General features: G+C 47.7%; 1 protein-coding gene across 3 annotated transcripts; it reads left to right on the top strand.

The window, feature by feature from the left end:
- Positions 1–370: 370 nt before the first annotated feature.
- Positions 371–24,922, top strand: sh2d3a (SH2 domain containing 3A). Of its 3 annotated transcripts, none has more exons than XM_036535726.1 (14): positions 371–501; positions 891–1,008; positions 3,359–3,644; positions 12,741–12,780; positions 15,965–16,081; positions 16,448–16,591; positions 17,434–17,732; positions 18,212–18,309; positions 19,385–20,019; positions 21,171–21,286; positions 22,315–22,486; positions 23,305–23,416; positions 23,910–24,095; positions 24,191–24,922. In XM_036535726.1, exons 1-14 carry the CDS (start codon positions 412–414, stop codon positions 24,376–24,378), a joined length of 2,601 nt encoding a protein of 866 aa, XP_036391619.1. In that variant the 5' UTR covers positions 371–411; the 3' UTR covers positions 24,379–24,922. The 3 variants fall into 3 exon arrangements, with proteins under 3 accessions (XP_036391619.1, XP_036391611.1, XP_036391628.1); XM_036535718.1 differs by having other exon boundaries at positions 24,188–24,922; XM_036535735.1 differs by lacking the exons at positions 371–501; positions 891–1,008; positions 3,359–3,644 and adding an exon at positions 8,032–8,420 and having other exon boundaries at positions 24,188–24,922.
- The last annotated feature ends 2,545 nt before the right edge of the window (positions 24,923–27,467 follow it).

Here is a 27,467-nt window from a genome sequence, read left to right as displayed (position 1 = left end):
ATGTTCCCACATAAATAAAAATGAGACTATTTTAAATGCTGATGTGTAACACTGAGCTGATGCTCCTTCTCAGTTACAGATGAATGTGCTTGTGTTTCCCATGAAAAGTGTGATAACAGAAATGTCCTGCATAGACTCACACAATCTCAGACACACATACTGTGTCCAGTGTCCTGTCTCACCCTGCGAGGTTGACCTTGGTGACCTTTCCACAGCTCTTCCCTGACCCTGCCTCTGACCCTGCCTCTGACCCTGTCTCTGGTCCTGCCTCTCACCCTGCCTCTGACCCTGTCTCTGACCCTGCCTCTGACCCTGTCTCTGACCCTGCCTCTGACCCTGTCTCTGACCCTGCCTCTTATCCTGCCTGTGACCCTGCCTCTGACCCGCCCCCAACCCGCCTCCGACCAAGACATGAACAATCGCTCCATAGCCTGGTGGTTGAGGCAGATCGGCCTCCCGCAGTACACCAAGACTCTGGAGAGGCAATACTATGGACTGGAGGTCTGTATATCTGTTCATCTGTCTATCTGTCTGTCTGTCTGCCTGTCTGCCTGTCCTTGAGTAGTGGGAGTACTGGCAGCTGGAGGTCTGTATGTCTGTCTGTACACCTGTCTGGCCTTGAATATGGGAGTAATTTAGGATGATGGTCTATCTGTACACATGCATGTCCTGCCCATTAAGCTTCATCCACACCCGTGTGTGTGTGTGTGTGTGTGTGTGCGCATGTGTGCGTGTGTGCATGTATGCGTGCACGTGTGTGTGTTTGTGTGTGCGTGCATCTGTGTGTTTGCTTCTGTGTGTGTGTGTGTGTGTGTGTGTGTGTGTGTGTGTGTGTGCGTGTATGTGTGTGTGTGTGTGTGTGTGTGTGTGTGTGTGTGATGTGCTCTCAGGGTTTGCTGTACGTGACTGAGGGGGACCTGAGGGAGGCAGGAGTTGATGATCCGGAGCACAGAGAAACCATCCTGAACCAACTAAGCCGACAGCAGCAGCGGCTCAACCCAGCATCAGGTACATTCTGATACTTCCACACACACAGACATGTACATATTCACTCACACATATACACACAGATATGTACGTATTCACTCACACATATACACACAGACATGTACATATTCACTCACACATATACACACAGACATGTACGTATTCACTCACACATATACACACAGATATGTACGTATTCACTCACACATATACACACAGACATGTACGTATTCACTCACACATATACACACAGACATGTACGTATTCACTCACACATATACACACAGACATGTACATATTCACTCACACATATACACACAGACATGTACATATTCACTCACACATACTGTATACACACAGACATGTACGTATTCACTCACACATATACACACAGACGTACATATTCACTCACACATATACACACAGACATGTACATATTCACTCACACATATACACATAGACATGTACATATTCACTCACACATATACACACAGACATGTACATATTCACTCACACATATACACATAGACATGTATGTATACACACACACATATATACACATACACATAGGCATGTATATATTGTTTGTAATAATTGTTTCTTGTTGCCGCCTTTACCCTGACGCTCATTGCGCCGTTTGAAGTTGTTGAAGTTTGCCGTTTGAAGGTGTATCATATTAGTTGCCCTATTGGCTGTAATTGTACAAATCTGATAGTACTGTGTCCTCAAACAGACCTTGCTCTCAGCTGAGAACTGTCTCATTGTGGTACTGTACACATCCTGTCCCCGTACTGTTGCTATACTTGCTGTATGCACTTTTGTAAGTCGCTTTGGATAAAAGCGTCTGCTAAATAAATAAATGTAAATGTAAATGTATGTGTGTGTGTGTATACATACAGACATATATACACATACACACATACACATAGGCATGTATACACACACGCACATATAGACATGTACACACTCACACTCAGACTCATACACACACATTACGCAGTCCATTTTGAACATACAGGTGAATGTTGAATGTGAATAAGTTCAATGGTGCATGTGAACTTGTTCAATGGCGTTGTGAGATCATGTCACAGTTTGGAGAGTCTCTAACAGAGGGCATTGTGGGAGATTGTGCTGCAGTTTGCAGGTTCTGTAAGAAAGGAAATTGTGGTAGATGGCAGCAGTTTGAATGCTCTGTAACAGAGCATTGTGGGAGATCATTCCACAGGTTGAAAGCTGTATCGCAAAGAACAGTTGCTCTTGGAAATCAATAAAGAAGGATTACACTGGATTATCAGCAAACATTCAACATTTAAAGTGTGTCAAATATAACACTTAAGTCATACATTTTTGCTTTTCTAAGAATCCATCCTGCTGGTTGAAGGGAGATTGCAGTGTGGTTAGGGCAGCCTGACAGCACAGCATTGCAATTGTCTTCTCTCACTTTTTCGAGCAGAATTTTCGAGCATCTTTGAGGAATAGTGTAGATGTGTTTCTCAACTGGACAAGAACTGGGAGGTAGGAGAGTGGCCATCAACCAGTGATATAGTAGACACAGTTCTCATTTGGATTTACTGAGCTGGGAAGCCCTGGGCAAAGCAGTGAACATGTTCTCCATGTCTGTCAATCAGTTCTCAGAATCATTGTAAATGTGATGCAAAAGGCATTGGTCCAGGGACCATCAGAAACGCTTACTGAAACATGCTGGAGACAATACTTGTATTTCTAAAAGTGTGGAGTTGGTGGGAGCTCCGACTTTCACTGGGGGTGTATTCAAAATGGCTCAATGCGCAGAAACAGATTACATTACATTATTGTCATTTAGCAGATGCTCTTACCCGGGGTGACATGCAGTTGAACCCACTTATACAGCTGGATATTTACTGGGAAAATTATGGGTCAAGGACCTTGCCCAAGGGTACAACAGCAGTGGGGAATTTCAGCCATGAGCCCTGCTCATTATTACGACTCCGCACTTACGTCATGGGACAATACACAGTACCATACTGTTGGTCTATAATGGGGGGAACTTTCCAACGAGCCTCAGTATGCATCTATATAATATTTCACATCCTATGGATGTGCAATGCCACAGATGTTCTATATATGGACTAGATATTCAGCTCTCTTTGTTTTGCATTAAAAGTCCTGTTTCTGCCACTGTTTCAGGAGTGCTTTGAATTCATGACTCATTATGAGCATGCCTAAATGGGCATGGTCTAAAATCAAACATCCATAGTTAGCTTTACAACACAGACAGTGTACTATCCAGCAGCTGTTAGTATGAGGGGCGGAGGGAACGCAGGAGTTGAATATCTTGTCAAGATGTAGGACACCTGTGGCGACTCACTCGTTTGACCTCTGGCCTCTGAAGCGGTGACCCCGGCAGGCCCAGCGGCGACCCCGGGCAGGGTGACTCGGAAGTACTCTCTGGGCTCCTCCATGGACCTGATGAAGCCGAGCCGGCGCCTGTCGGGCCAGCCGCTGGACCTGTTCCGGCAGAGCATCCTGCCCCGTCTGCGCCGCAGGGACAGGGTCACCCTCTCCTCCTCCTGCTCCCAGCTTGGCCCCCTGCAGGAGACGCTCTCCCCCCCGTCGCCCGACGAGGACCCCCCCCACCCGGCCCATCCCTGCATCTCCTCCCGCAAAGAGCACCGAAGGTACCGCGCCTCCCCGCATCCTCCTGCTTACCCCCCCTCCCTTTTTCCTGATTAGTTACATTCATCGTAACTCCTCCCTCATCAACTCAGAGGCATCTTTTCTCAGTACATCACATTAAATTACACTACATTATTGTCCCCCTTATCCAGAGGATTTACATAGGCTACAGTTTTTTAACATGTTATCCATTTATACAGCTAAATATTTACTGGGGCAATTGTGGGTTAAGCATCTTGTCTAAGGGTATAGGCAGCAGTGCCCCAGCAGGGAATCAAACCCACAACCTTCCAGTTGCTCCTTAACCACTATGCTACACTGCTGCCCTTACATTACATCACATTACATTACATTACATTACATTCATTTAGCAGACACTCTTATCTGGAGCGACTTCCAGCACAAGAGAACATAAGTGTATCCATTCAAGCTGACTGAATAATAGTGTCAGACCGGGCTAACAACACTCCCAGACCAGTGAATGTGACCATACCAGTATTCATGCCCTACTACAGGTTAACTTGTAACAGGTTACAGGGCAAACGGCAGCCAAATATACTACCGTGCATCATAGTCACTAGATCACACAATCCAAAACACACTGCAATACCACACGTAAAATAAACAGCAGGTACTACAAGAAGCAGGTGTTAGGGGGCGGGGATTGAGTTGGAAGTACCGAGTGCCTCTCTCTCACTCTACCCCATCCATCTTTTCTCCCCTCAAACTCACTCTCACCATCCCATCCTCCATCTCTCAAGGATTCACTGCGTTCAAACTGGCTTCAATAGCATGACAGGGTGTCAGAGTTGCCAAAGATCTTCTACAGCATGAGCATGTACGTGAGCATATAAGCTCAGCTGTCCCTTCCTTCTCTCTCCCTCCTGTACCATTCTTGAGATTCCATTCTCAGGTTCTGCTCTTTTGGGCTTGTATTTTACAATGTTGCCAGAGCAGGGTTACAAACGGAGAACTTGTGATACAATAAACAAAATGATAAACATACTGATATCAGCTCAGATCAGCTCACCCTAAACACATCCGTGATGGGTTGTGATGTTGACAGAGCTGTCTGATTGGCAATAGGTCTATAAATACCAGTGTCTGCAGCTAAGTTATGGTAATAATGTTATGTGAATGAAAAAGTTTATGGTGATGCTGGAGAGAGAGAGGGTATTCTGCATGATGGGAATATTTTATGATATTTAATTTTATTTGAATTTAAAAATATAAGTTTTTTTACACATTTTCATTTCACTTATTATTACTGCTCTTGTTTATTTTCTTTATTTTTAATACATATTTGTATTATATTGACCTATTCTCAAATTAAAAAAAAAACTTTATCAGCATGACCTCACAAATGTATGATAGAAAAAATTGCCAAAGCAATTTTTACAGAAATATGACAAAACTATACCCAATTACCTATCTGTTCTAAATGCCTACTAAAGATATCATTGTGTAACAGAGATGGGAGAGAGGGAAAGGAGGAGGGGCTGGTCTTATACGTTGACACTTTAAATGCCCGGACAACACTGAATTACTCCTGTCATGCTAACAAAGCCAGTTTAAATCCAGGCAGAAAGAGAGAGGATCTCACACAGACATCCCCATGAGTCTCCACAAATTTAATTCCTCTCTGACCACATCATAGTGCTGAATGTACAGTCTCACCCCTGCCCCTGCCTTGAGTTAATACAGCCAGTTTGAATCCTTTGAGAGACAGACAGCCAGACAGAAAGAAAGACAGGAAAGACAGAGAGAGGGGGGGGGGGGGGGGGGGGGGGGGGGGGGGGGGGGGGGGGGGGGGGAGAGGAGAGAGAGAGAGAGGGAGGGGGGGGGGGAGAGAGCCTCTCGCTAACATTCCCACGAGTCTCCATGTATTTAATTCCTCCCCTGAAAACAACACAGTGCTACATGCACAGCCTCTTCAAGTATCCTTGCCTTAGCCATACCTGAAACAGCCAGTGTGAGTCCCGTGTGAGAGAGACAGAGAGAGAGAGAGAGAGAAAGACAGAGAGAGAGAGAGAGAGAGAGGAACTCACACAGACATTCCCACGAGTCTCCACAAATTTAATTCCTCACTGACCACATCATAGTGCTGCATGTACAATCTCACCAATTACCCATGCCTCAGCTATGCTATGCTAATAGGAACAGTTTGAATCCTTCGAGAGAAAGACAGTCAGGCAGACAGAGAGAAAGACAGGAAAGCCAGAGAGAAGGCGGGGGGGGGAGAGAGAGAGAGAGAGAAAGACTCACACAGCCATTCCCACGAGTCTCCACGAATTTAATTCCTCCCCTGAAAACAGTTCAGTGCTACATGCACAGCCTCTGCAATTACCCCTGCCTCAGCATGCAGAGGGCCGGAATCCGCCAGCCCCGCGCGGGGGTTTGGCTGATGATTAACGCTAGCGCTGCAGAACAGATGTCAGCACAGAGAGGTTATGGTCCGCGGAGCAGGGCTGGGGGGCTGGGGGGACGGGCCGGGGGGGGTGTACAAGGGCAGGCTGGGGGACTGGGGGGGCGGGCCGGGGGGGGTGGGCCTGGGGGTACAAGGGCAGGCCGGGGGGGGGTGGAATCCAGCCACAATGTGACGTCTCGTGAGTTCACACGCAGCAGAGCTCCACAGTCAATCACCACTTGCTTACTGTCTTTAATTATTCATTGACAAGGGAGTGTCAAAGAATGGTGCTTTCATTTTCCGCTCGATGCTGTGACAGAGAGCCTGATGGCACTAACAATAATGTAGCAAATGAACATCATGGTGAAGAGGTGAAGAGACAGAGAGAAAATAAAGGGGGGTGTATTATTATTATTATTATTACTAGTAGTAGTAGTAGTAGCAGCAGCAGTAGTAGGTGTAGTAGTAGTATTTTGAGAAATGTCTGAATAATGAAGAAAATATTGTTGGCTGTTGGCAATATAAACCTTCCTCACACAGCATGGTACATCTGGGTCAATGTTAGCCAGATAACACCACATGTTAATACCACTATAGGGACTGTAACACAACTGATCCATTCACCAAACTGCTGCTGGGCAGATACATAAATAGTGTTTTGTGTAGTTTTGTGGATACATTTTTAAAGATGTATAGGCTTGAATTAAGGCATAGGTTAACAGTTTATGTGTGCCTTGTTAAATGTGTCCTCACTTTATGAATTGACCCATAAGCGGATGGCTATCACCAAAGTGTCACCGTCTGTAATCAGCCTGTAGTGTATCACAGTTGGCAAACACTAGCGCTCACACACAGCAATAAGTTAACCTACAGTTAGGTGCTTGCATGAAGTGAAAAAAGTGAGAACCGCCTACAGTCCCTTGATTCTGGCCTTTGATACCAATCTATTTACCTTCACTTTCTCTCTCTCTCTCTCTCTCTCTCTCTCTCTCTCTCTCTCTCTCACACACACACACACACACACACACACACACATACACACACACCTCACGCACACAGCATTCCCACACCTTAGCCCTTGGGGTTGGGCGTGGCGACCTGGAATGTTCCACTCTCAGCCTAGGAGCAAGCAAAATATGTGAGCAGCACACAGTCATTTACAGTATTAGAGCTTATAGCTCATGGTTTGGGTTTGGGACAATGGTATTTCATACCAAAACGTGTGATTTAAGTCTGCCCTCAACATTAATGTTGTTATCAACAGAAAACAGTTGATGTTTAGTTACTGTTGTTGCTGCTAATGGCATGGTAGTAGTATGAGGGTGAGTAGAAGTAGTGTTCTTCTGACCGTTACTTTTTTCTTACTCTTGAAGATTTAGAGGCAAAATTGAAGTAGCCTCAACAGTAACAATAACTACATATTGCGGGACATTACACTGTTTTCATAGGTATAATTACATCAGTATTGATATTTTCAACAGTCATGACAATTATTACCATGCACAACAACCGTGGGGTGGGTAACAGAAGAACGCTGATTTTCGGGGCGTTTGGTGGTTATGTAATGCCTCATGTTCAGAGAGTAAACGTGTGCTTCGCAGAGCACACACACTGAACGACTTTGGCATTTCTGCACGGCTGTCTTTCAGCGCGCTTTCATCAAGTTGGGCTTCGGGCAGCGTCTACCAAGACGCAAATCCAATTCGTCGAACTGTCCAAACGAGTATGAATCGTTACTGAGCGGATGACAACGCCTCGCTGTTTGTCGTAGTTCGTCAACGGTTGTCATTTTTGCCAATAACCAATTCGCCTTGCAGTATGAATTCTGCCCAATTAAACAGTATGCCCCTCCGCGAGCCATTGCAAATGGTACGGCCTTGGAAAGGTACACTTTGTCTTGTGCAATGCCCGAGATAATAATAATAAAAATGCGCTTGTTCTGTGTTCAGCGCGGATGCCTAAATTAGGGGAGGAGTGCGAGTTGACAAATCATGTACATACAGGACTCGCACTCCCGACTTTGGGTTGGCTTCACAGTTTTCGTTTTCGTTGTCTGCGCGCAAAACGCGAACTTTTTTTCTGCCTCCCGAGGAATCTGTCGGACTGTAGGTTGTTAGCAGGGGAAGGGGTGGAATTCGTGGAATGCCGTAGATAGCGGCTACTTCTGCTCTGAGGCGTGGAAAAATGGATTCCGTAAACTTGTGAGGACACGTTACAGCTGCAACTTAGCGCTACCAGGTGAGAGGGCGACAGCGCATGGATTTAGGATCGCATTGGCGTTTTGGATTTCTGCACTGGATGTCGATATGCCGAACAACAACTAATCAAATATGTCCCAAACTTAAAACAGGGAAGTGTTCCAGGCGTACAGGTAAGCGTATGTGTGGTAGCTAACTGTAACCGCCCTAGAGTCTTCGCTTTTAAGCCTTGCCAAGTGTCGCTGTCGTGACCAGGCTCCTGCAGCGTGTCATTTTAGGGGTCTATGTATACAACTCTTGTAGACAAAGAATTATGAACTGAACACCAAATATGACAATGTTGCCACGTTACACACGTGTATTTGCATGCGAAGTATTTCACTAAGATAGTAAAATGTACACTGACAGTCGATGTAAATTTTGAAAATCTACGCATCGTTAACAACAAAAGTGTAATTTAAAGGGTTTTTTTTTCGATTATTTTTTCTTTTCAATGTAAGTGAAGAAAATACGCCCCCGAAACACGCAGGTATTCGTCACCTGAGTGCAGTCGGTAACTCCTTCCGTTCGGTCGAATCATAGACGTGAGTAACAGGATTTTGCAACGTGAATAGGCATCATTTTGAAACATCAATTTTGTAACAGACTAGCAATTATTTGCTTAGTTAAAAGAAAAAAAATACAAATACTGTTCGATACAAGTCATGGCCATGTCTTCATAGGATGCCAGCTGAGCAAGACTAGGAAAGAGGGATGTTTAAATTAATTAGGGAATTTTGGATGAGAGCATTTCCATTTGTGCCAGAGAGGTAAAAAGGATCCAGTGAAAACTGATGAAGATCATATGCAAGTCGATCTGTTTTGTCACGGTCATATATATATATATCGTAAAAACTCATCTTTATCGTATCAGTACTGTTAAAAATCATGGAATGGGATGCCGTGGGCTTACATCAGTAGGAACGCCCATGACAGTGGAAATAACACCCCGACCCCGAGCGCATTGCCACGGTTACGCGGCGTGTTTGCGCTGACGCGCAGAGCGGGGACTTCCTCCGGTTCGGATCAGGAAGGATGTGACTATAAAAAGGAGCGGGTCGGGCATTAGCGCAGGATTTTTTGGCAGAGCGTTCATCCTGTCCGTGTCCCTGACTACCCCAGCTGAGAACAGAAATATTCAGGGTGGTGACTGCTTAAAAAGACCCCCCCCCCCCCCCCCCCCCCCCTTTAGACCAACGCAAGCAACTGCAACTCAGCGAGAACTTCAAAAAAAGTTTTCTGTTACTTCAGGGAAAGCAGAATTTCAACTCAATTACTCTGTCATTATTTCAAAGGATTAATTTTCATACACGAACAGATGAAGAATGAAGCCTGTCTTTGAGCAACCAGACAGATTGAGCTGCAAGCAGGTGTGGCGGCAACACGGCGTGTTGATTCTTGGTCACGTGTGAACTATTGTGTCCAGAGACACGTCATTACGTAATGTTCAGCTAATAGTTGTGGAAAAAAATGTCCAGGGTAATAGCGGATTCATGGTTCCCAAGGGCGACTCTGATGTCCAAAACAGATCTACGTTAACCTCTAACATTGCCTAACTCTGCCTAGGGGAATGGTGTTGCTGGTCATTACAGCTCACTACACGGGGGTACAGGACATTATGAATTTGAACTTTAAGAGAGGTAAAACTGGTTCTGAATTTGGATTGTTTTGAGATGCCACAGCACAGATCCTACACTTGTGTTAGAAGTTGCTGTCATCAGAGCACAGCTGAACAGAAGTGAAGGGTTTAACTGTGCTAAGTGCTAAGGCTGATATCTGTCATCAGCAATGCTGGACACTACATCCCTTTGGTCTGTGTTGGTGTGTGAGTTGCTTCCTCTTTTTTGGGGTCCTTAAAGCCTCACAATCCCATCACTGTTTAATAGCTTGAACATTTAGCTAATGAATTTGAATGTTACGGGGTTTCAACTAGTCAACACACACACACAGTGATATTTCGCAAACTAGCTGGCCTGCTGGTTACATCAAGCAATACCTTGCAGAGTTTCAAGAGAACACTATAGATTTCAAATTTGCCATGTTCCCTCAAGCCAGGAGAGTTACAGGTCATCTGTTCTACCTTCAATACTGTATTAACTTTCTGCAGTGTCCTTTTCACCCATTTCTCAGAGGTAGAGCCCTTAGTTTTTCTCAACTTGTTTCCTTGCATGCATGTCAGCCCTCCAACATCAAGAAGTCCATACAGCCTTTTTTCAAGTCACTCGCCAAGCAATTATCCGATCGCACCTCCCCCAGCCGTCTAAGCTGATGAATCAATTAACAGCAATTAAGCTCAAATGACCATCACTCGATCCAGCACTATCACGTGTTGAATTCATGTAAACTATTCAGCGCCATGGGCAATGTGGACGTGTGTGTTGTGGACACGGGCTGCTGTAAGGCAGCGATGAAGTCATTGTCATCCATACCCCGCACAGTTTTTGTAATTCAATGGTCAGTGTTGCAGACTGATCGCAATAATGATGTTAACTGTAGGTACATAGTATTTGGCTTCAGACAGAGGCTCTGAGGCATCCATAGTGGGGATGAATAGAGAATGGATGAATAGGCTGTAACATAAACAGAAGGGTGAACTTGAATAGGAGACCACTGTGAAACCTTTTAAGGAGTGGAGCAACAGAGACATTGTTTTCTATAAATCATGCTAAGGCGTTTTTTTTGTCTCTCAAATTAATAAATGGGATTGAATATTTTCTATCAAAGCTTCAAAATTCACTAGATCGGGGGTAACTGTCAGTGGAAACCATGGAGTTGGGAACGCTGTCCAGTTATGAAAGACAGCGGATGCCGTTGCGTTCTTTTGCTCAGAGAGACACCCTTTGTTGTAGACGTTCTTGACATATTTTCCATGGGTCCTTTCCTTTCCTCTTCCCCCAGCCCTGTCTTTTTGTTTACTGACAGTTACCCTGCACCTAGTGAAAAATTATTGTTTTTTAAGAACGTCACAATTGTATATTTAGGGGTGTTGACTGTTTATCCACAATTGATGACTGAGTGCCTGTAGTGACACATGGAGTATAACGGCTAAAACACATGTTTCAGACATTATACTCATCATACTCAGTGGGGTCACCTAGTTGAGAAAAACTGATGGCCGTAGTCATAGATTTTGTGTGAGTACCTGTGCCAATGGTGACTGATTTAACTGATTTCATTTAGCATTGTGCCTGTGGTCTGTAGTGCAATCTGCAAGCTGAATTAGAGGATCAAGGTTGGTTCAAATCCTGAGGATAATACACTATATGGACAAAAGTATTCAGACGCCTGACCATTACATTGTAATGACATTGTATTCAAATACATATACTTTAATATGGAGTTGGTCCCCCTTTTGCAGCTATAACAGCTTCCACTCTTCTTGGAAGGCTTTCCACAAGATTTTGGAGTGTTTCTGTGGGAATTTGTGCCAATTCATTCTGTAGAGCATTTATGAGGTCAGGCACTGATGTTGGACGAGAAGGCCTGGCTCACAATTTCCATTCCAGTTCATCCCAAAGGTGCTCGATGGGGTTGAGGTCAGGGCTCTGTGCGGGCCAGTCAAGTTCTTCCACACCCAACTCATCAAACCATGACTTTATAGTCCTTGCTTTGTGCAATGGGACACAGTCATGTTGGAATAGAAAAGGGCCTTCCCCAAACTGTTGCCACAAAGTTGGAAGCATAGCATTGTTCAGAATGTCTTGGTATGCTGAAGCATTAAGATTGCCCTTCACTGGAGATAAGGGGCCTAGCCCAAACCCTGAAAAACAGGTGTGGCCAAATACTTTCGTCCATATAGTGTAAGTTAAGTCACCACTAGGAAAAAAATCAAAGTAGCCAGACACTGTGCAGTCTGGGGTACATGGGCCAAGGTCAAAGGTCACAGGATCAGATGTTGTGAGACTAGGGAGACAGCAGGAATGGACAGTGAAAGAGCTGACTCACGGTGTGATTCAAAACAAGATCAAGCAGAAGAAACCCATCTCACCTGTAATACGGTCAATAGGAGACGATCAGCATTTATCCATAGCACTGCTGTTTTTTGTGGTTAAAAGTTTGACTTTAGACCCAGTGTACAATGTCCCCAACATAATGAATGGAAGATGTTAAACTGACAGTGAACATATTCCTCAAAAAAAAGCAACGTAATCACAGAGGAGCACCTTCATGTGAACTTCAGGAACATCTGCCTGTTCCCCAAAACAACTGTCTCTGTGCAAGTGACCTCCACCATCTTTGCCAGCCCAGACACCTACAGTACCCCCACTCAAAAAAAAAAAATGTTGCCATCTGACAATTACTTATAAATCTGGTTGAGAGTATTGTTCCACCTGTTTGAGTTTATTTTGCATATCATCTTAAAAATAAGCAGAATAGTGTTACTTTTATACTTTTTTTTGTTTGAAGTTAATTACTGTATTTAATACACGGTTATTTATTTTTTTTAATTCCAGCAAGCGGAAGAGTGTGGGCGTGTATCTAAGTCAACTTAAGGTAAGTGCAGCATCAGCTTGTTTTTGTGATCACTGGAAGACAGGAAAGGACAGCCTCAGTGTTTGTGAATGAGATGAACGCAGAACAGGTGTGGCCCACCTGGGGCCTCAGGCCTCAGGCATCCCCTCAGGGTGTTGCGCCTGAAGTGCGACAGAAAAATACAGCATCCACTTCAGCTTGATAAACATGAGGATTAGGCACGGATTGCTCAGGTTATTCCTGTCGGAAGAATGAAACCAGCACACCTTCAACCCAAGTATGGTAAAATAGCCATTCCATCACCCCCCACCCCTTAAAATGTAAAATTATATTACAATCATTTAGCAGATGCTCTTATCCAGAGCCACTCACACAGATTACAATATTTGCATGTTACCCCTTCATACACCTGGATATTTACTGAGGGAATTCTGGAAGAAGTACCTTGCCCAAGGGTACAGCAGCAGTGCCTCAGGGGAGAATGAAACCAGCAACCTTTCAGTTACGAGCCCTGCTCCTTAACACTGTACTACACAGCTGCCCCTGCTACAGATTCACACACAGGTAGATAACAAAAACATTTTGACAGCGTTTATGAATCAGATGTTTCACCATGGTCCATCGACGATGGCGCCGGTAAATTCTGGCTCCTCTGGTTCAGACCGGCTGCCGCGAGCGCAGGGCGTGATGTGGCCTGTAACTCTGCATGTAGTCTGGTAGAGGGAAGATTACATCACACAGCTCTGTGCAGACATGTGTGCGTTAGTTGATTAGAGCAGAATTCTCGAGGCTGGCCCGTGGGAACCGTCACTGTGAATCTCTCACCAGACCAGCCATCAGGGAACACAACAGGGAGCACAGCAAGCAGGTCCGTGCTTCGGTATCTACCTGGTTTCGGTTCCATGTCTTCTGTTTTTCACCTTTCCCATGATGACTTGAATATCTTACATTGGATACATTACTCAGGCAGAGAGGTGGATGCTAACTGAAACCAGTGATTTTATCTTCAACTGTCATGTCTCTTCATGTTATCATTAAATACTTCTCCGTTGTGATTGGCATGGGATTGCTGTAATACCTCTGTGTTTGAAGCAAGGTTTTGTAATCTGACAAACTGTTCAGGTGGATATGTACTGATTTATCCGTGTTACAACAGAGGGGTGCTGGTCTGGTGACTAATTTCTGTGTTTAGATGGAGGTGTACATGCCATGTGACATTACATTACATTACGTTACATTCATTTAGCAGACACTCTTATGCAGATCGACTTCTAGCACAAGAGAACAGAAGTGTATCCATTCAAGTTAGTTAAGAAATAGTGTCAGCCCAGACTAACAACATTCTCAGACCAGTGAGTGTGAGCATAACCATTCAAGCACTACCACAAGCTAACCTGTGTTAGCCTGAAACTAGGTAGCCTAGAAAACTAAGGGAAGCCAAGTACATACACTACCATACAACACAGTCTCTAGATCACAGTATCCATAAAACAGAGTGATACTACATGAAAAATGGATGTAGTGCCATGTCTGTGATCTTTGTGTTAAGACAGTGTTGTGTTGACTGTATACTGTGTTCAGATAGAGGTGTGCTGGTTGTAGTCTATGTGGGTTCAGGATTTTGGTGGGGAGGGAAGAGATGGGCTCTCTGAAGAACGAGCTGGGAGGGGAGCCGAACTGCCTGCAGTCTGTGTGAGTGCGGCTGTACTGAGTGCAGTCTCTGTGTTAGCGCAGGTGTACTGAGTGCAGTCTCTGTGTGGGTGCAGGTGTACTGAGTGCAGTCTCTGTGTGGGTGCAGGTGTACTGAGCGCACTCTCTGTGTGAGTGCAGGTGTACTGAGTGTGAGTGCAGGTGTACTGAGTGCAGTCTCTGTGTGAGTGCGGCTGTACTGAGTGCAGTCTCTGTGTGAGTGCAGGTGTACTGAGTGCAGCCTCTGTGTGAGTGCGGCTGTACTGAGTGCAGTCTCTGTGTGAGTGCAGGTGTACTGAGTGCAGTCTCTGTGTGAGTGCGGCTGTACTGAGTGCAGTCTCTGTGTGAGTGCGGCTGTACTGAGTGCAGTCTCTGTGTGAGTGCAGGTGTACTGAGTGCAGTCTCTGTGTGGGTGCAGGTGTACTGAGTGCAGTCTCTGTGTGGGTGCAGGTGTACTGAGTGCAGTCTCTGTGTGGGTGCAGGTGTACTGAGTGTGAGTGCAGGTGTACTGAGTGCAGTCTCTGTGTGAGTGCGGCTGTACTGAGTGCAGTCTCTGTGTGAGTGCGGCTGTACTGAGTGCAGTCTCTGTGTGGGTGCGGCTGTACTGAGTGCAGTCTCTGTGTGAGTGCGGCTGTACTGAGTGCAGTCTCTGTGTGAGTGCGGCTGTACTGAGTGCAGTCTCTGTGTGAGTGCGGCTGTACTGAGTGCAGTCTCTGTGTGAGTGCGGCTGTACTGAGTGCAGTCTCTGTGTGGGTGCGGCTGTACTGAGTGCAGTCTCTGTGTGAGTGCGGCTGTACTGAGTGCAGTCTCTGTGTGGGTGCGGCTGTACTGAGTGCAGTCTCTGTGTGAGTGCGGCTGTACTGAGTGCAGTCTCTGTGTGGGTGCGGCTGTACTGAATGTGGGTGCAGGTGTACTGAGTGCAGTCTCTGTGTGAGTGCGGCTGTACTGAGTGCAGTCTCTGTGTGAGTGCGGCTGTACTGAGTGCAGTCTCTGTGTGGGTGCGGCTGTACTGAGTGCAGTCTCTGTGTGGGTGCGGCTGTACTGAGTGCAGTCTCTGTGTGGGTGCAGGTGTACTGAGTGCAGTCTCTGTGTGGGTGCAGGTGTACTGAGTGCAGTCTCTGTGTGAGTGCGGCTGTACTGAGTGCAGTCTCTGTGTGAGTGCGGCTGTACTGAGTGCAGTCTCTGTGTGAGTGCAGGTGTACTGAGTGCAGTCTCTGTGTGAGTGCGGCTGTACTGAGTGCAGTCTCTGTGTGGGTGCGGCTGTACTGAGTGCAGTCTCTGTGTGGGGGCAGCTGTACTGAGTGCAGTCTCTGTGTGAGTGCGGCTGTACTGAGTGCAGTCTCTGTGTGAGTGCGGCTGTACTGAGTGCAGTCTCTGTGTGAGTGCAGGTGTACTGAGTGCAGTCTCTGTGTGAGTGCGGCTGTACTGAGTGCAGTCTCTGTGTGGGTGCGGCTGTACTGAGTGCAGTCTCTGTGTGGGGGCAGCTGTACTGAGTGCACTCTCTGTGTGGGGGCAGGTGTTTGGGGGCAGAGGAGGGATGGACACTCTGAAGAAAGAGCTGGAAGAGGAGCTGAAGCTGAGCATAGAGGATCTGAGGAGCCACGCCTGGTACCACGGCCAGCTTCACCGAGAGGTACACCCTGTGACTGCCGTCCCACACCTGCACACCATCACTCCCCTATCCCACCCCCCTCTCTGATTGGCCGACTCAGAAAGCGGAGGGCTCTCAGCACAATGAAGTGTGGCTCATTACTCTTTCCCTCTCCCTTTCTTTCTGTCTCTCTCCTCTCTTTGTGTCTCTCTCTCCTCTTTCTGTCTTCTGTCTTTCTGTCTGTCTCTTTCTCATCTCTTTCCATTTCTCTCTCTGCCCTCTCTTTCTGCCTCTCTCTCTCCTCTTTCCGACTCTCTCTCTCTCTCCCCTCTCTTCCATCTCTCTCTGTCTTCTCTTTGCATCTCTCTTTCTCCTCTCTTCCGTCTCTTTCTCTCCTCTCTCCTGCAGGGTGCGGAGGCGTTGCTGGAGCGGGACGGGGACTTCCTGATCCGAGACTCTCGCTCCAGCCCGGGTGACTACGTGCTGACCTGTCAGTGGAGGGATGAGCCCATGCACTTCAAGATCATCCGCGTGGTGCTGCGGCCCAAGAAGGTAACGCCCACCGCCAGGCTCCGCCCATATCCCATTCCCAGACCACACCCCTTGAATAACCTGCACACTGCCCGGCTCCACCCCATCCTACTGAACCGGCCCACTCCCAGACATGACCAGGCTCCACCCACATCCCTGCACACTCCCACTCCCAGACCCCACCCACATCACAGCAAGTCTGTGTTTCTGTCTCTGCCCACCGCAGAAAGTGTGTCTTCTTTCCATCACTGAGTGCAGTTGGCAAGAGTTCAGGCAAGAGGACAGGCTGAGCCCTTTGGCACGGGTTCGAAACCAGCCAGGTCATTTGCCACCCACTCCACCATGGTGTCCTGTGTGACTTGTGGTGTGAAAAAATAGCTGTTGGCTGCGTGTGATAGGAGTATACAGGAGTATTACAGGAGTATCACAGTAGCGTCTGTTTTCAGTGCTCCTGTGTGAGTGCAGAAGTTGGTGCACTGAGACAAGTTTAACATAAAAGTGGCCTTTGGAGAAACAGTGGTGTGTCATCCTGGACGGTGGGCTGGACAGCCAGGCAGTGCAAGGGGTCTGTGCTGCAGCCCCTGACCCACAGGGATCTCCGAATTTCACCCCTCCTCTCCTCTCTCCTCTCCTCTCCTCTTCTCTTCTCTCCTCTCCCCATCTCTCCTCTCCTCTCAACTCCTCCCCTCTCCACTCTACTCCTCTCCTCTTCTCTCCTCTCCTCTCAACTCCTCTCCACTTCTCCTCTCTACTCCTCTCCACATCTCTCCACTCTTCTCTTCCCTTCTCTCCTCTCCTCTCCACTCCACTCCACTCTTCTCCTCTTCTCTCCTCACTTCTCCTCTCCCCTCTCCCCTCCTCAGGGCTACTCGAGGGAGCTGTACCAGTTCGAGCAGGACCAGTTCGACAACGTCCCCGCGCTGGTACGCTTCCATGTCGGGGGCCGCCGCCCCATCTCCGAGGCGTCGGGCGCCATCATCTTCCACCCCGTCACCCGCACTGTCCCCCTGCGGGTCATCGCCGAGCGCCAGGCCGCGCGCACCAGCAGCAGCAGCGACACCTGCTGGCTGGCGAAGGAACAGTCGCAGCAAGACCGCAGCAAGAGGCTGAGCTTCAGCTCGGGCCAGATGGACACCCTGCACGTCAACAGCAACCTGCTCAGGTTCTGAACGCGCGTACACGCACGTGGAAACTGGCACACACACGCACGCACACACACATATGCACATACGTACTTTCCTGTGTCCTCTGGGGTGGGTGTGTGGCATAGTGGTAGTGAGCAGGGCTTGTAACCGAAAGGCTGCTGGTTCAGATCCATGCTGGGGCATTGCTGCTGTACCCTTGGGCAAGGTACATAACCCAGAATTGCATCAATAAAGATCTAGCTGTATAAATGGAGAACATGTAAAATTGTAACCTATGCAAGTCTGCTAAATTACAGTAATGTAATGTCTCTCCTCTGTCATACAAACTGCCACTCTCAAGCATGCTTTCACATGCACCCAAAATCTCCATTTCTCCCCCAAACACACACAACACATATAAACAAACTCTGTGTTTCTCTCATACATGTGTAGACACATAAACATTGTCTGTAATTATCATAATGTCAGCATCTCTGTGTGTGGCTCTGTGTATCAGGAACAAGGAGAAAAGTGGAAGTCATCCAGGTAACCTGGAGAACCTGGGCCGAAGACCTTCATTGCAGTCTGCACAGTCTGACAGCAACCTGCGCTCAGGTAAGCACCCTCAGTGCACCTGTACAGGTAAACTCCCTCACCCTGCCTGCACTGATAAACTCGCTAATTGTACCTGCTCAGATAAACTCTTCACATGTGTCCAGGTAAGCCCACTCACATCACCTGCATAATGAGGTTCGATAACTGCACAGTAAATTTCGTAACACATAACACTCACATGATTTATTCACAGATGGTCAGGGCTGTAGTGGAGGCTAAACGCACGTAAACGGCGCCTCCTACATTTCTGAAACAGTGTTTACGCACCTCTAAATGGACTTTACGCAACTTGAAAATTTGCTAGAGTTACAGTTTCCTATTGTTGTACCAGAGCAAGCCGTAGTATATTCCAGATTGCGCTGCATTATCAGCATTTTACGTCTCTTGCGGCAGCCGGGCTCGCGACAGAGCCATAGAATTGGCCTTGCTATCCAGATATCCAGCTATCTATCCGAGGTCGACTAGCGTTACGTGTCTGGATTCCTGTCATTGACAAATGGATACACAGAGATTTCTTTGCTGCTCCGACAGTTTTTATACTATATAGACATATGTTACATAAAAATGTCCAGCTTCTTCTACTGTCACTCTCATTTAAATATCTAAGCGATGTGATTTATAGTCTTTGATGATATAGTGATTTATAGCTTTAGCAATTTGTTTGAGAGTCATGCTCCCCATATACATATAATGTGGAATGTTCAGAATTCCATTCTAGATGCAGTTTGTAATTTCACATTTTGTACTACTGGTTGCTCTGGGTTGTTTTCAGGTTATTATGGGATGTCCTTTGAGTCAAAGGCTTTGACTGCCTCATAGTTTCATACTCTCTTTATGCTTGGGACCCAAGCATTGGGCGATAACCTCCGTGTAGCAGCTAGCCCACTTCACATTTTCTCCAGGAAATGTACATTCTACAAATAAATAAAGAAATATTCTGAATATCATTTTTTTTTACCGGTATGTCGTGGTCCACCTTACCTTGATCACAGAATTACCGACCTCTTTTTTTGCCACTACACCCCTGCTGATGGTCCATCCCTCCCTCTGATTGATCTTTTACTACCCCCTCCAGGTGTCCCACAGTCGAGCCCGTCAGATGAGTCGAGCTCCGCCCCCATCTCCCCGGTGTTCCGGACGGGCAGCGAGCCCATGTTGAGCCCCCGCACCCCCCGGCACACGCGCCCCTCGCACCCGGGAGGGGGTGACACCCTGCGGGGCTCCGACGGCCAGCTGCACTCGCGGGCCCCGCCCAAACCGTTGCGCATCTCCGCTGTCTTCCCCGGCCCGACCCTGCCCCCACTGCCGCCCCGCTCCCAGGACACCGACCCCTCCTGCTTCTACGACGAGCTGGTCCCCCGCGCGCCCCCGTCGTCTCGCCCGCGGGGGCACGCCGACCGGCTGCGGGCCGAGGAGAAGTGGCAGAGCCGCGCTCGCCTCACTGAGACCAGCTTCAGCTTCCTGGAGGCTGGTGGCGCCCCCGACCTGCCAGGGTGCCCCCCGGAGGAGGCAGATGGAGAAGGGGAGCCGCACTTCACGCGGCCCCAGGTGGAGACCTCCTCCTGTTTCCGGCTGGAGCAGTTCAACTCCCTCCTGCTCCCCGACAACAACCGGCCCCTGGACACCTCGGTGCTGCTGGCCCTGAAGGAGCTCTTCGCCCGCAGTGATGCCAAGACCACCGCCCTGCACATGCTTAGCGTGGACTGCCAGGTGCCGCATCCCAGACGCTGTAACTCTGTAGCTCTCACAGGCTAGCTACGCTATCTCCACAAAGCAGCTACGCTATCCACCGTAAATCAGCTACACTACCCAACACAAGCAGCTACGCTATCCACCAGCAAGCAGCTACACTACCCAACACAAAGTAGCTACGCTATCCACAGCAAAGCAGCTACGCTATCCACAGACCAATACAAAACCACCCTCCCAAACTAGTAACACAATCTAATACAAACCAGTCACACAACCTGCTACTCTCACAAACCAGTAATTCAATCTAAAACTCTCACAAAGCAGGGAAACAGACTCTCACTCACACAAACTAATAACATAATCCATTATTTTCACGCTAATCCACCACTATCACAAACCAATATAGCAATCCAACACTCACAAACCAGGACCACAGTCTCTCACGATCAAACTGTTAACACAATCCAACACTCACAAACCAATACTACAATGTCCCACTATCACAAACCACTGAAACAACAGTGATGTAATGAAATACAGTGAAATTATAATTACTGTAGCAATACAGAAATATGATTATATGCATCATTGAGCTGAAAAATGGTTTAAGATATGTTTCCTCTAATTATCTTACTAATCTATACCAAATACATAAAAATGCACTCTTCGGTTTTAATTACATTGTCTGAATAACAGGGAAAGTGAACAATAAACTTGTTGAATCTTGTTTAGTCGTACTTCATGGCTTACACTGGAAAGTGCAAAGTCTAAATCTGCTTTCAAAAGCTGAATTTTGTCATTTATTTTAGCAATATTTACAAGAGATTTTTTTTAAAACTTAAAATGACACATTTTGTTTAAAAATTTTAACAAGAAATAGTTGAAAACATTTTTTGCATATATTATATCTCAGGAATAAATAAGGAATCTTGATCACTCATCGTTCATTTCCATTCAAATTTTGTCCAAAATATTATGACAGTGAACCCAGCGAAGCGTATCGAACCGAGCCGTGACCTGAGAGTAACACCCCTAAAATCCAACACTCACAAACCAAGTCCCACAATCTCCCACTTTCACAAACTGGCAGAACGGTCACCAGCTGTTCAAAACTAGCGCTGTGGTCCACCACGTGTAAGCATCGCCGGCGTCTCCCCTATTTTCGGCAGGTGGCACGGATCACGGGCGTGACAGAGGAGCAGAAGAGGCTGATGGGAGTGAGCTCCGGGCTGGAGCTGATTACCCTGCCGCACGGCCGCCAGCTGAGACAGGACCTGCTGGAGAGGTGCGTTGACATCATCACTCTGCGCCGTCACTGCCGCACTCCTGCTGCGCCTCAGTGGTGACGTCATCACTCTGCGCCGTCACCGCCACACTCCCACTGTGCCTCGGTGGTGACATCGCCGTCACCGCTGTGCTCCCGCTGCACTCCTGCTGCGCCTCGGTGGTGACGTCATCACTCCACAACGTCACCGCCGCGCTCCCGCTGCGCCTCGGTGGTGACATCAGCACTCCGCGCCGTCACCGCCGCACTCCCGCTGCACCTCGGTGGTGATGTCATCACTCTGCGCCGTCACCGCCGCGCTCCCGCTGCGCCACTGTCACATTGTCAGCCTCCTCCCTCCCTGCACTCGCAACGTCACTGTGGTTTTGTCCCCACAAACCTTCACTGCAGTGTAATCTGATTGGCCCTAAAATACGTTAAACACGAACAAGGATTCGCTTATGAATCTGGAGAAAAATGTTCAAGCTCAGAAGCCATGCCAAGACTGGTGTTTACAACAAAAAACACCTAAGGAAAAGTAACAGTGCTAGAGCTCTGATCATGTTAGGCCCCCAACAAACCCTCTGTACTGGCATGCAGGGTTTGCAAATGAATAAAAATTGTTGCAAGCCCCCTGACAAAATGCTGTTCCCTGGTCTCCATAAGCAGACTACATCATAACTAGCCCCAGCGTCTCTCTATTTAACAAAGACAGCTGCCAAATTTTCTTTCCCTCTCTTAGGGTTTGCGATTCACCTTTTTATGCATACCTGGAAGGGAGGCTGCCTCAAGCTGCACAGTTTCAAACAAAAGTGCGTGAGCGCATGCTGGTTGTGTGTACGCGCGTGTCTAACCTTAACAAGAGAGATATTAGTGGTAACAATAATATTCATTAACAGCAATATTATTTAAGAGCGATGTCATGCAGGTGGAATTAGCAGGTGTTTATCACTCAGGTAGTCATGACCAAAGCATGTATGCCGCTTACCTCATCACCCCGTGTCAGCGTGTGTGTCGTGGAGTTTTGATGTCACGGCCGGGTCCCACAGGCACCACCTGATCGCGCTGGGCGTGGCCGTGGACATCCTGGGCTGCACGGGGACGGTGGGCCAGAGGGCGGCCGTGCTGCACAAGGTCATCCAGCTGGCCGAGCAGCTGCGGCTCTCCGCCCGTGACCTCTACGCCTTCTCCGCCGTCATGAAGGCGCTGGAGCTCCCTCAGGTACACACTGGTCGCCCACGGACACCCAGAGACACCTGCTCTGAGACTCACCTGAGTCGTAACACTTTACATTACATTACATTCATTTAGCAGACGCTCTTATGCAGAGCAACTTCCAGAGCACAATAGAACACTCCCAGACTAGTGAACACAACGCTATTCACACTATTTATTTTAGCTCTGGCTGCAATAGACAAAATGGCGGAGGTTGTCCTCAAAGCAGACATGAGCTCAGACTTTTGAATGTGAGGTGTTATTTTATTTGCTGCAGGCAGGTGGTAGCAGTCTCCACCACAGTGTTAGAGTTGTGTCCCCTCAAACTCATCCCAGCATGCAACACTGGCAAATACAGTACAAGGATATGTAAATGGTAAATGGACTGCATTTATATAGCGCTTTTCTACTCATTTGAGTACTCAAAGCACTTTACAGTTATATGCCTCACATCTACCTACCAGTGGCAGAGGCTGCTATATAGGCTTACCAACTGGCCACTGGGAGCTGTTGGGGGTTCAGTGTCTTGCTCAAGGACACTTCGACACTCTGCCAGGATGAGCCAGATTCAAACCAGGGACCTTCCAATCCCCAGTCGACTGCTCTACCTCCTGAGCCACTGTCGCCCCCATTGTCAACATATGTCATTTCTGAAGTTACTTTAGACATATATAGAAGTTATTATATCCATATGGCAATTTGACAGAAAGACAGCTGCTTTTTAGCTAGCAGCTCATAGTACAGGTGATGGCCACCCAGGTGTGGTGCAGGTGAAACAGTGAAGCAGGAGTTGCAGGTGATACTCAGGAAGAGGTGTTCTGTAGGTGGTCAGGCTGGAGATGACGTGGCGAGCTTTGAGGAGGAACCACACGGACAGTGCTGTGACCTTCGAGAAGACGCTCAAACCCTTCCTGAAAGCTCTCAATGAGGGCGATGGTAAGATAAAGCGGTTCTGTTCCGTACGATTTCTGCAAGATTTCTTGTAATATTGTTTGTTGTAATATCCAAATCTGAAATGTATGTAATGTACATCAATGTAACGTTAGGTGCAATAATCTGTATGTAATGTGCTTTTTTTATAACATGGTACATGTAATGTTCTGTGTTGTAATGTCCTATTGTATTGTCCTGGATTGTGTGTAATTCCCTGTAGGTAATCCCCTGTGTTGTGTACAACATCCTATATGTAATGCCCCATGTTGTGTGTAATGCCCTGTACGTAATGTCCTGTGTGGTGTGTAATGTCCTGTGCATAATGCCCTCTACGTAATGTCCTGTGTCGTGTGTAATGTCCTGTGCGTAATGCCCTGTACGTAATGCCCCGTGTCGTGTGTAATGTCCTGTGCATAATGCCCTGTACGTAATGCCCCGTGTTGTGTGTAATGCCCTGTACGTAATGCCCCGTGTTGTGTGTAATGTCCCGTGCCAGGCGACGTGGTGCAGGGCCCGGTCTCCGTGCCCCATGTGCTGCCGCTCCTGCGGGTCATGGAGGAGGAGGATCTGGGGGAGCACACGGAGCGGGGGTGCCAGCTGCTGCTCAACATCCTGCAGTCCGCCCGCAACGCCGCCCTCAACGCCCAGCAGTATGAGGCGCACGCCCACAGCCTGCTCACAGGTGACTCCACGCGCATCCCACAATGCATTTGCACAGCTCATCACAGGTACGTCCCAGCGCGCTAACAGTAGCCCCTTCCTCTGTCTCTGCAGCAGGCTGGGAACCAATCCCCGAGCTCCTGGAGGCCTTCCGCACGGAGTTTGCGCTCCGGCTGTTCTGGGGTCAGTCCGGGGCGGGGGCCAAGCAGCAGGAGCGCTACGAGAAGTTTGACAAGATTCTCAGCATGCTGTCGGAAAAGCTGGAGCCCTCTGGCCCGCCCAGGACTCTGATCCCCGAACTCTGACCCCGCCCTGCTCCGAAGAGCCAACCACAGGAGCCCCAAACCTTCTGTACAGCTGTGCAGAGAGGGGTGCAGCCGACACCCATCCCGATCATATCATGCTCGTTATGAATGTTTACAGTCCAAAACTATAATTTCACCTGGGCGTGGAAGCCCCCATGATGGATATCTATCCTTCTTCAGAGAGGACATTCTAATGCTTAAAGCTGATGCACAACTGTGGGTGGGTTTTACCTGTGATATTACCTGTGAACATGGGTGGGATATTATCTATGATACTGTCTCTGTATAATAACTACACTGTTTATTTAATTACCCTCCCATGTGGAGCACCACCCCTAAAGCAGGGCCATGCCCTCACACATAGGGCCATGAGGATCATGCCCCTACAGGTTTTCACTGTAGAAATTGGTGACACAGCAGCAGTGTCACAGCCAGGGTGCGAACCCGTAGCCATCTGTTTACCTGTCTACTGTGAGAGGGTACCCACGTTATGCTGTGGGTGCCATTTGCCTACAATAAATGTGCCAGGAACAGTTTATCTTGTCATATCACACATTCCAGAGTGTAAGCTGCACCTGCTTTCTCATTGGCTCAGACAATGGCACAGCAGAGCAAGGAGCCAATGAGCTTCACTCCCAGCCGGGCTGTCGCCGGGGTCCTGGAAAATAGTTGAGCGGCATTTCTACTAGCACGTGGAGGGAAGGGTTAGCTAGAATCGCTTCCAGGGACTGACTCTTCTCGCCCCACCACAAACAAGACAGTATGGTGAAGAGCAAAGGGGTCTCTACAGAGGTGAAGAGCTTACCTGCCTGACTCAGGGACAGAGCCCTGCCAACCACAGGCAAAGAGGATGTCCAATTATTCAAACCAGTTCAACTTCCATGCCTGGTCAGTACTCTGCCACCAGAGGTAATGGATTCTTCAACTTAAACGTTTTTACAACATCACCCTTTCAGTTGTAAAAAGCAGATTACTTTAAAAGTGGGGGTTTTAAATCAGGGAGCATTTGCTTTCCTTTAATTAGTCATATTAATTGGGGTGCCCAAACTGGCGTAGTGGTGACACCACCCTGTCATAGCATTGTGAATCGTACCCGTGAGAGATGGGTATTTAGGGTATCTTGCCCCTGTGAAAGGCAGGTGGTTCAGGGAATCTTACCCCATGTGAAAGATGGAAATTTGGGAATCTTACCCCCTGTCCAAGGAGGTGGGTGTTTGGGGGTGAGTGGGGGGTGTCTAGGGAGTCCTTCCTCTGAGATTCAGGTGTGTAGGAGGAAGCCTTCAAATCCTTGTCTTCTATAAACTTATCCTTGTCCCGTAGCACAACACAAACGTACCCCTAGGATTCTCAGGTGAGGCTGTATACACTGTTCAGTACTTTATGTTTTTACTGTAATAAACCATTGCACGCTGTTGAGCAGAAGTGATAGGTATTTTCAAACCTTTCCTTTTTCAACTGTTTCTTTTTTAAATTTAATGTTTTTTTTTTCAATAAAATGTTAACTTACTGGAAAGTCAGATGTGTTTGACTGTAATCTGAGAAAATTACCCTGGCATGAAAATCAGTCAAACTGGGTTTTGAAGGCAGTGATGGAGAGTAGTGTGACTGTTGTCATGTTAAAGCCGCAAGCAAACACACACACACACACACACACACACACACACACACACACACACACACACACACACACACACACACACACACACACACACACAGGCATTCTAATAATAAAACTAAAACTTTGATAAGAGCACATAAAAAACACAACATCCATTTTTTTTTTTTTTTTTTTTTTTTAAGTAATTTACATCCTGTTAAGAGCAGTGGAGAAGGTAGGCACTGGTCACAGACTACGTTTGTACACACTGTACTGTATTAGTGAGGGCATCCCTGACCTATGCTAACTCTGTAACCACTAAAGTAATGAAACTCATCAGGCACCAGTGAAACAGGCCATACAAAACCACAAGGCTAACTCTGGCCTCCTTAGACATGCAGACATCAACCCTTCACTGACAGTTTATAAGAATTAAAAAAAAAAACCTAAAATAGTGGTATAGTGATAGCTAAAATATATTATTTCTTACATAAATATGATAGTCCAAAAAGAGAACATTGTAGCTAGGAGTACACATCTGTATTTGGCAGACATGGGAGTGAGAGATTGAACAGGAAAAGGGGACTTCATCCAGTTTCATCAGACACTCAGCTGAAAACTAACCCCACCCATTCACACCACCAGGGGCATGGCTGTAATACTGAAACCCCCGCAACCACACACACAAACACACACACATACCCACACACACACACGCACCCCCACAGATACACACAGACAAAGACACACAAAGTCAGACACTCTCACTGATACAGGCAACCTCTTACACCCGCACCCACATACAGGCTTTTGCACACACACGCATACACACACACACGTGCACACACGCACACACACCCACACAGACAGTGTTTTGGCACATTCTTGCAGACACCCTCTTATACACTCACACAGGCTCTCCTACACAGTCCCACACAGACACACAGGCTTTCTGTAACTCACTCACCCCCCACACACACACACACACACTCCCTCATGTACAGTCAGTGCAGTGTTGAGCTGATCCTGGCATCAGTGCCTGAGCGCAGTGGTGTTCATGAGGCTCAGTTCAGCAGCAAAGCCCCCCCATTCTCTCATCACACGCACACACCCTCACCCCCCCCAGCCCCACCCCCACCCCCACCCCCACCACACACACACGCGCGCAACACAGCCTGGCCCTCATTTTCGCAGCTAGTCCCGTCCACTCTGTGCAGCCTGTCCCACACGCACGCACCCCAACAACCCTGACACAGGAACATCCAGTCTGAGCAGCCAGCCCCACAGCCCCCCCCCCCCCCCCCCCCCCCCCGCAGTGTGAGGGGTGCAGCTCTCCTGAGACGGCACACTCACAGCACCCCACTCACAACCGCTTCACAAACAGGCCAATGACAAAAATGTATGCTTGTCAAAAACTGTCACCTGTAACCCCCCTCAACCCACTACGTTAATCCCAGCACCCCCCCCCCCCCCCCCTCCCACCAGTCACACG

The sequence above is a fragment of the Megalops cyprinoides genome, chromosome 1, assembly GCF_013368585.1.
Source record: "Megalops cyprinoides isolate fMegCyp1 chromosome 1, fMegCyp1.pri, whole genome shotgun sequence".
In the NCBI taxonomy this organism is placed as follows: Eukaryota; Metazoa; Chordata; class Actinopteri; order Elopiformes; family Megalopidae; genus Megalops; species Megalops cyprinoides.
This window is presented reverse-complemented; position numbering and strand designations above follow the sequence as displayed.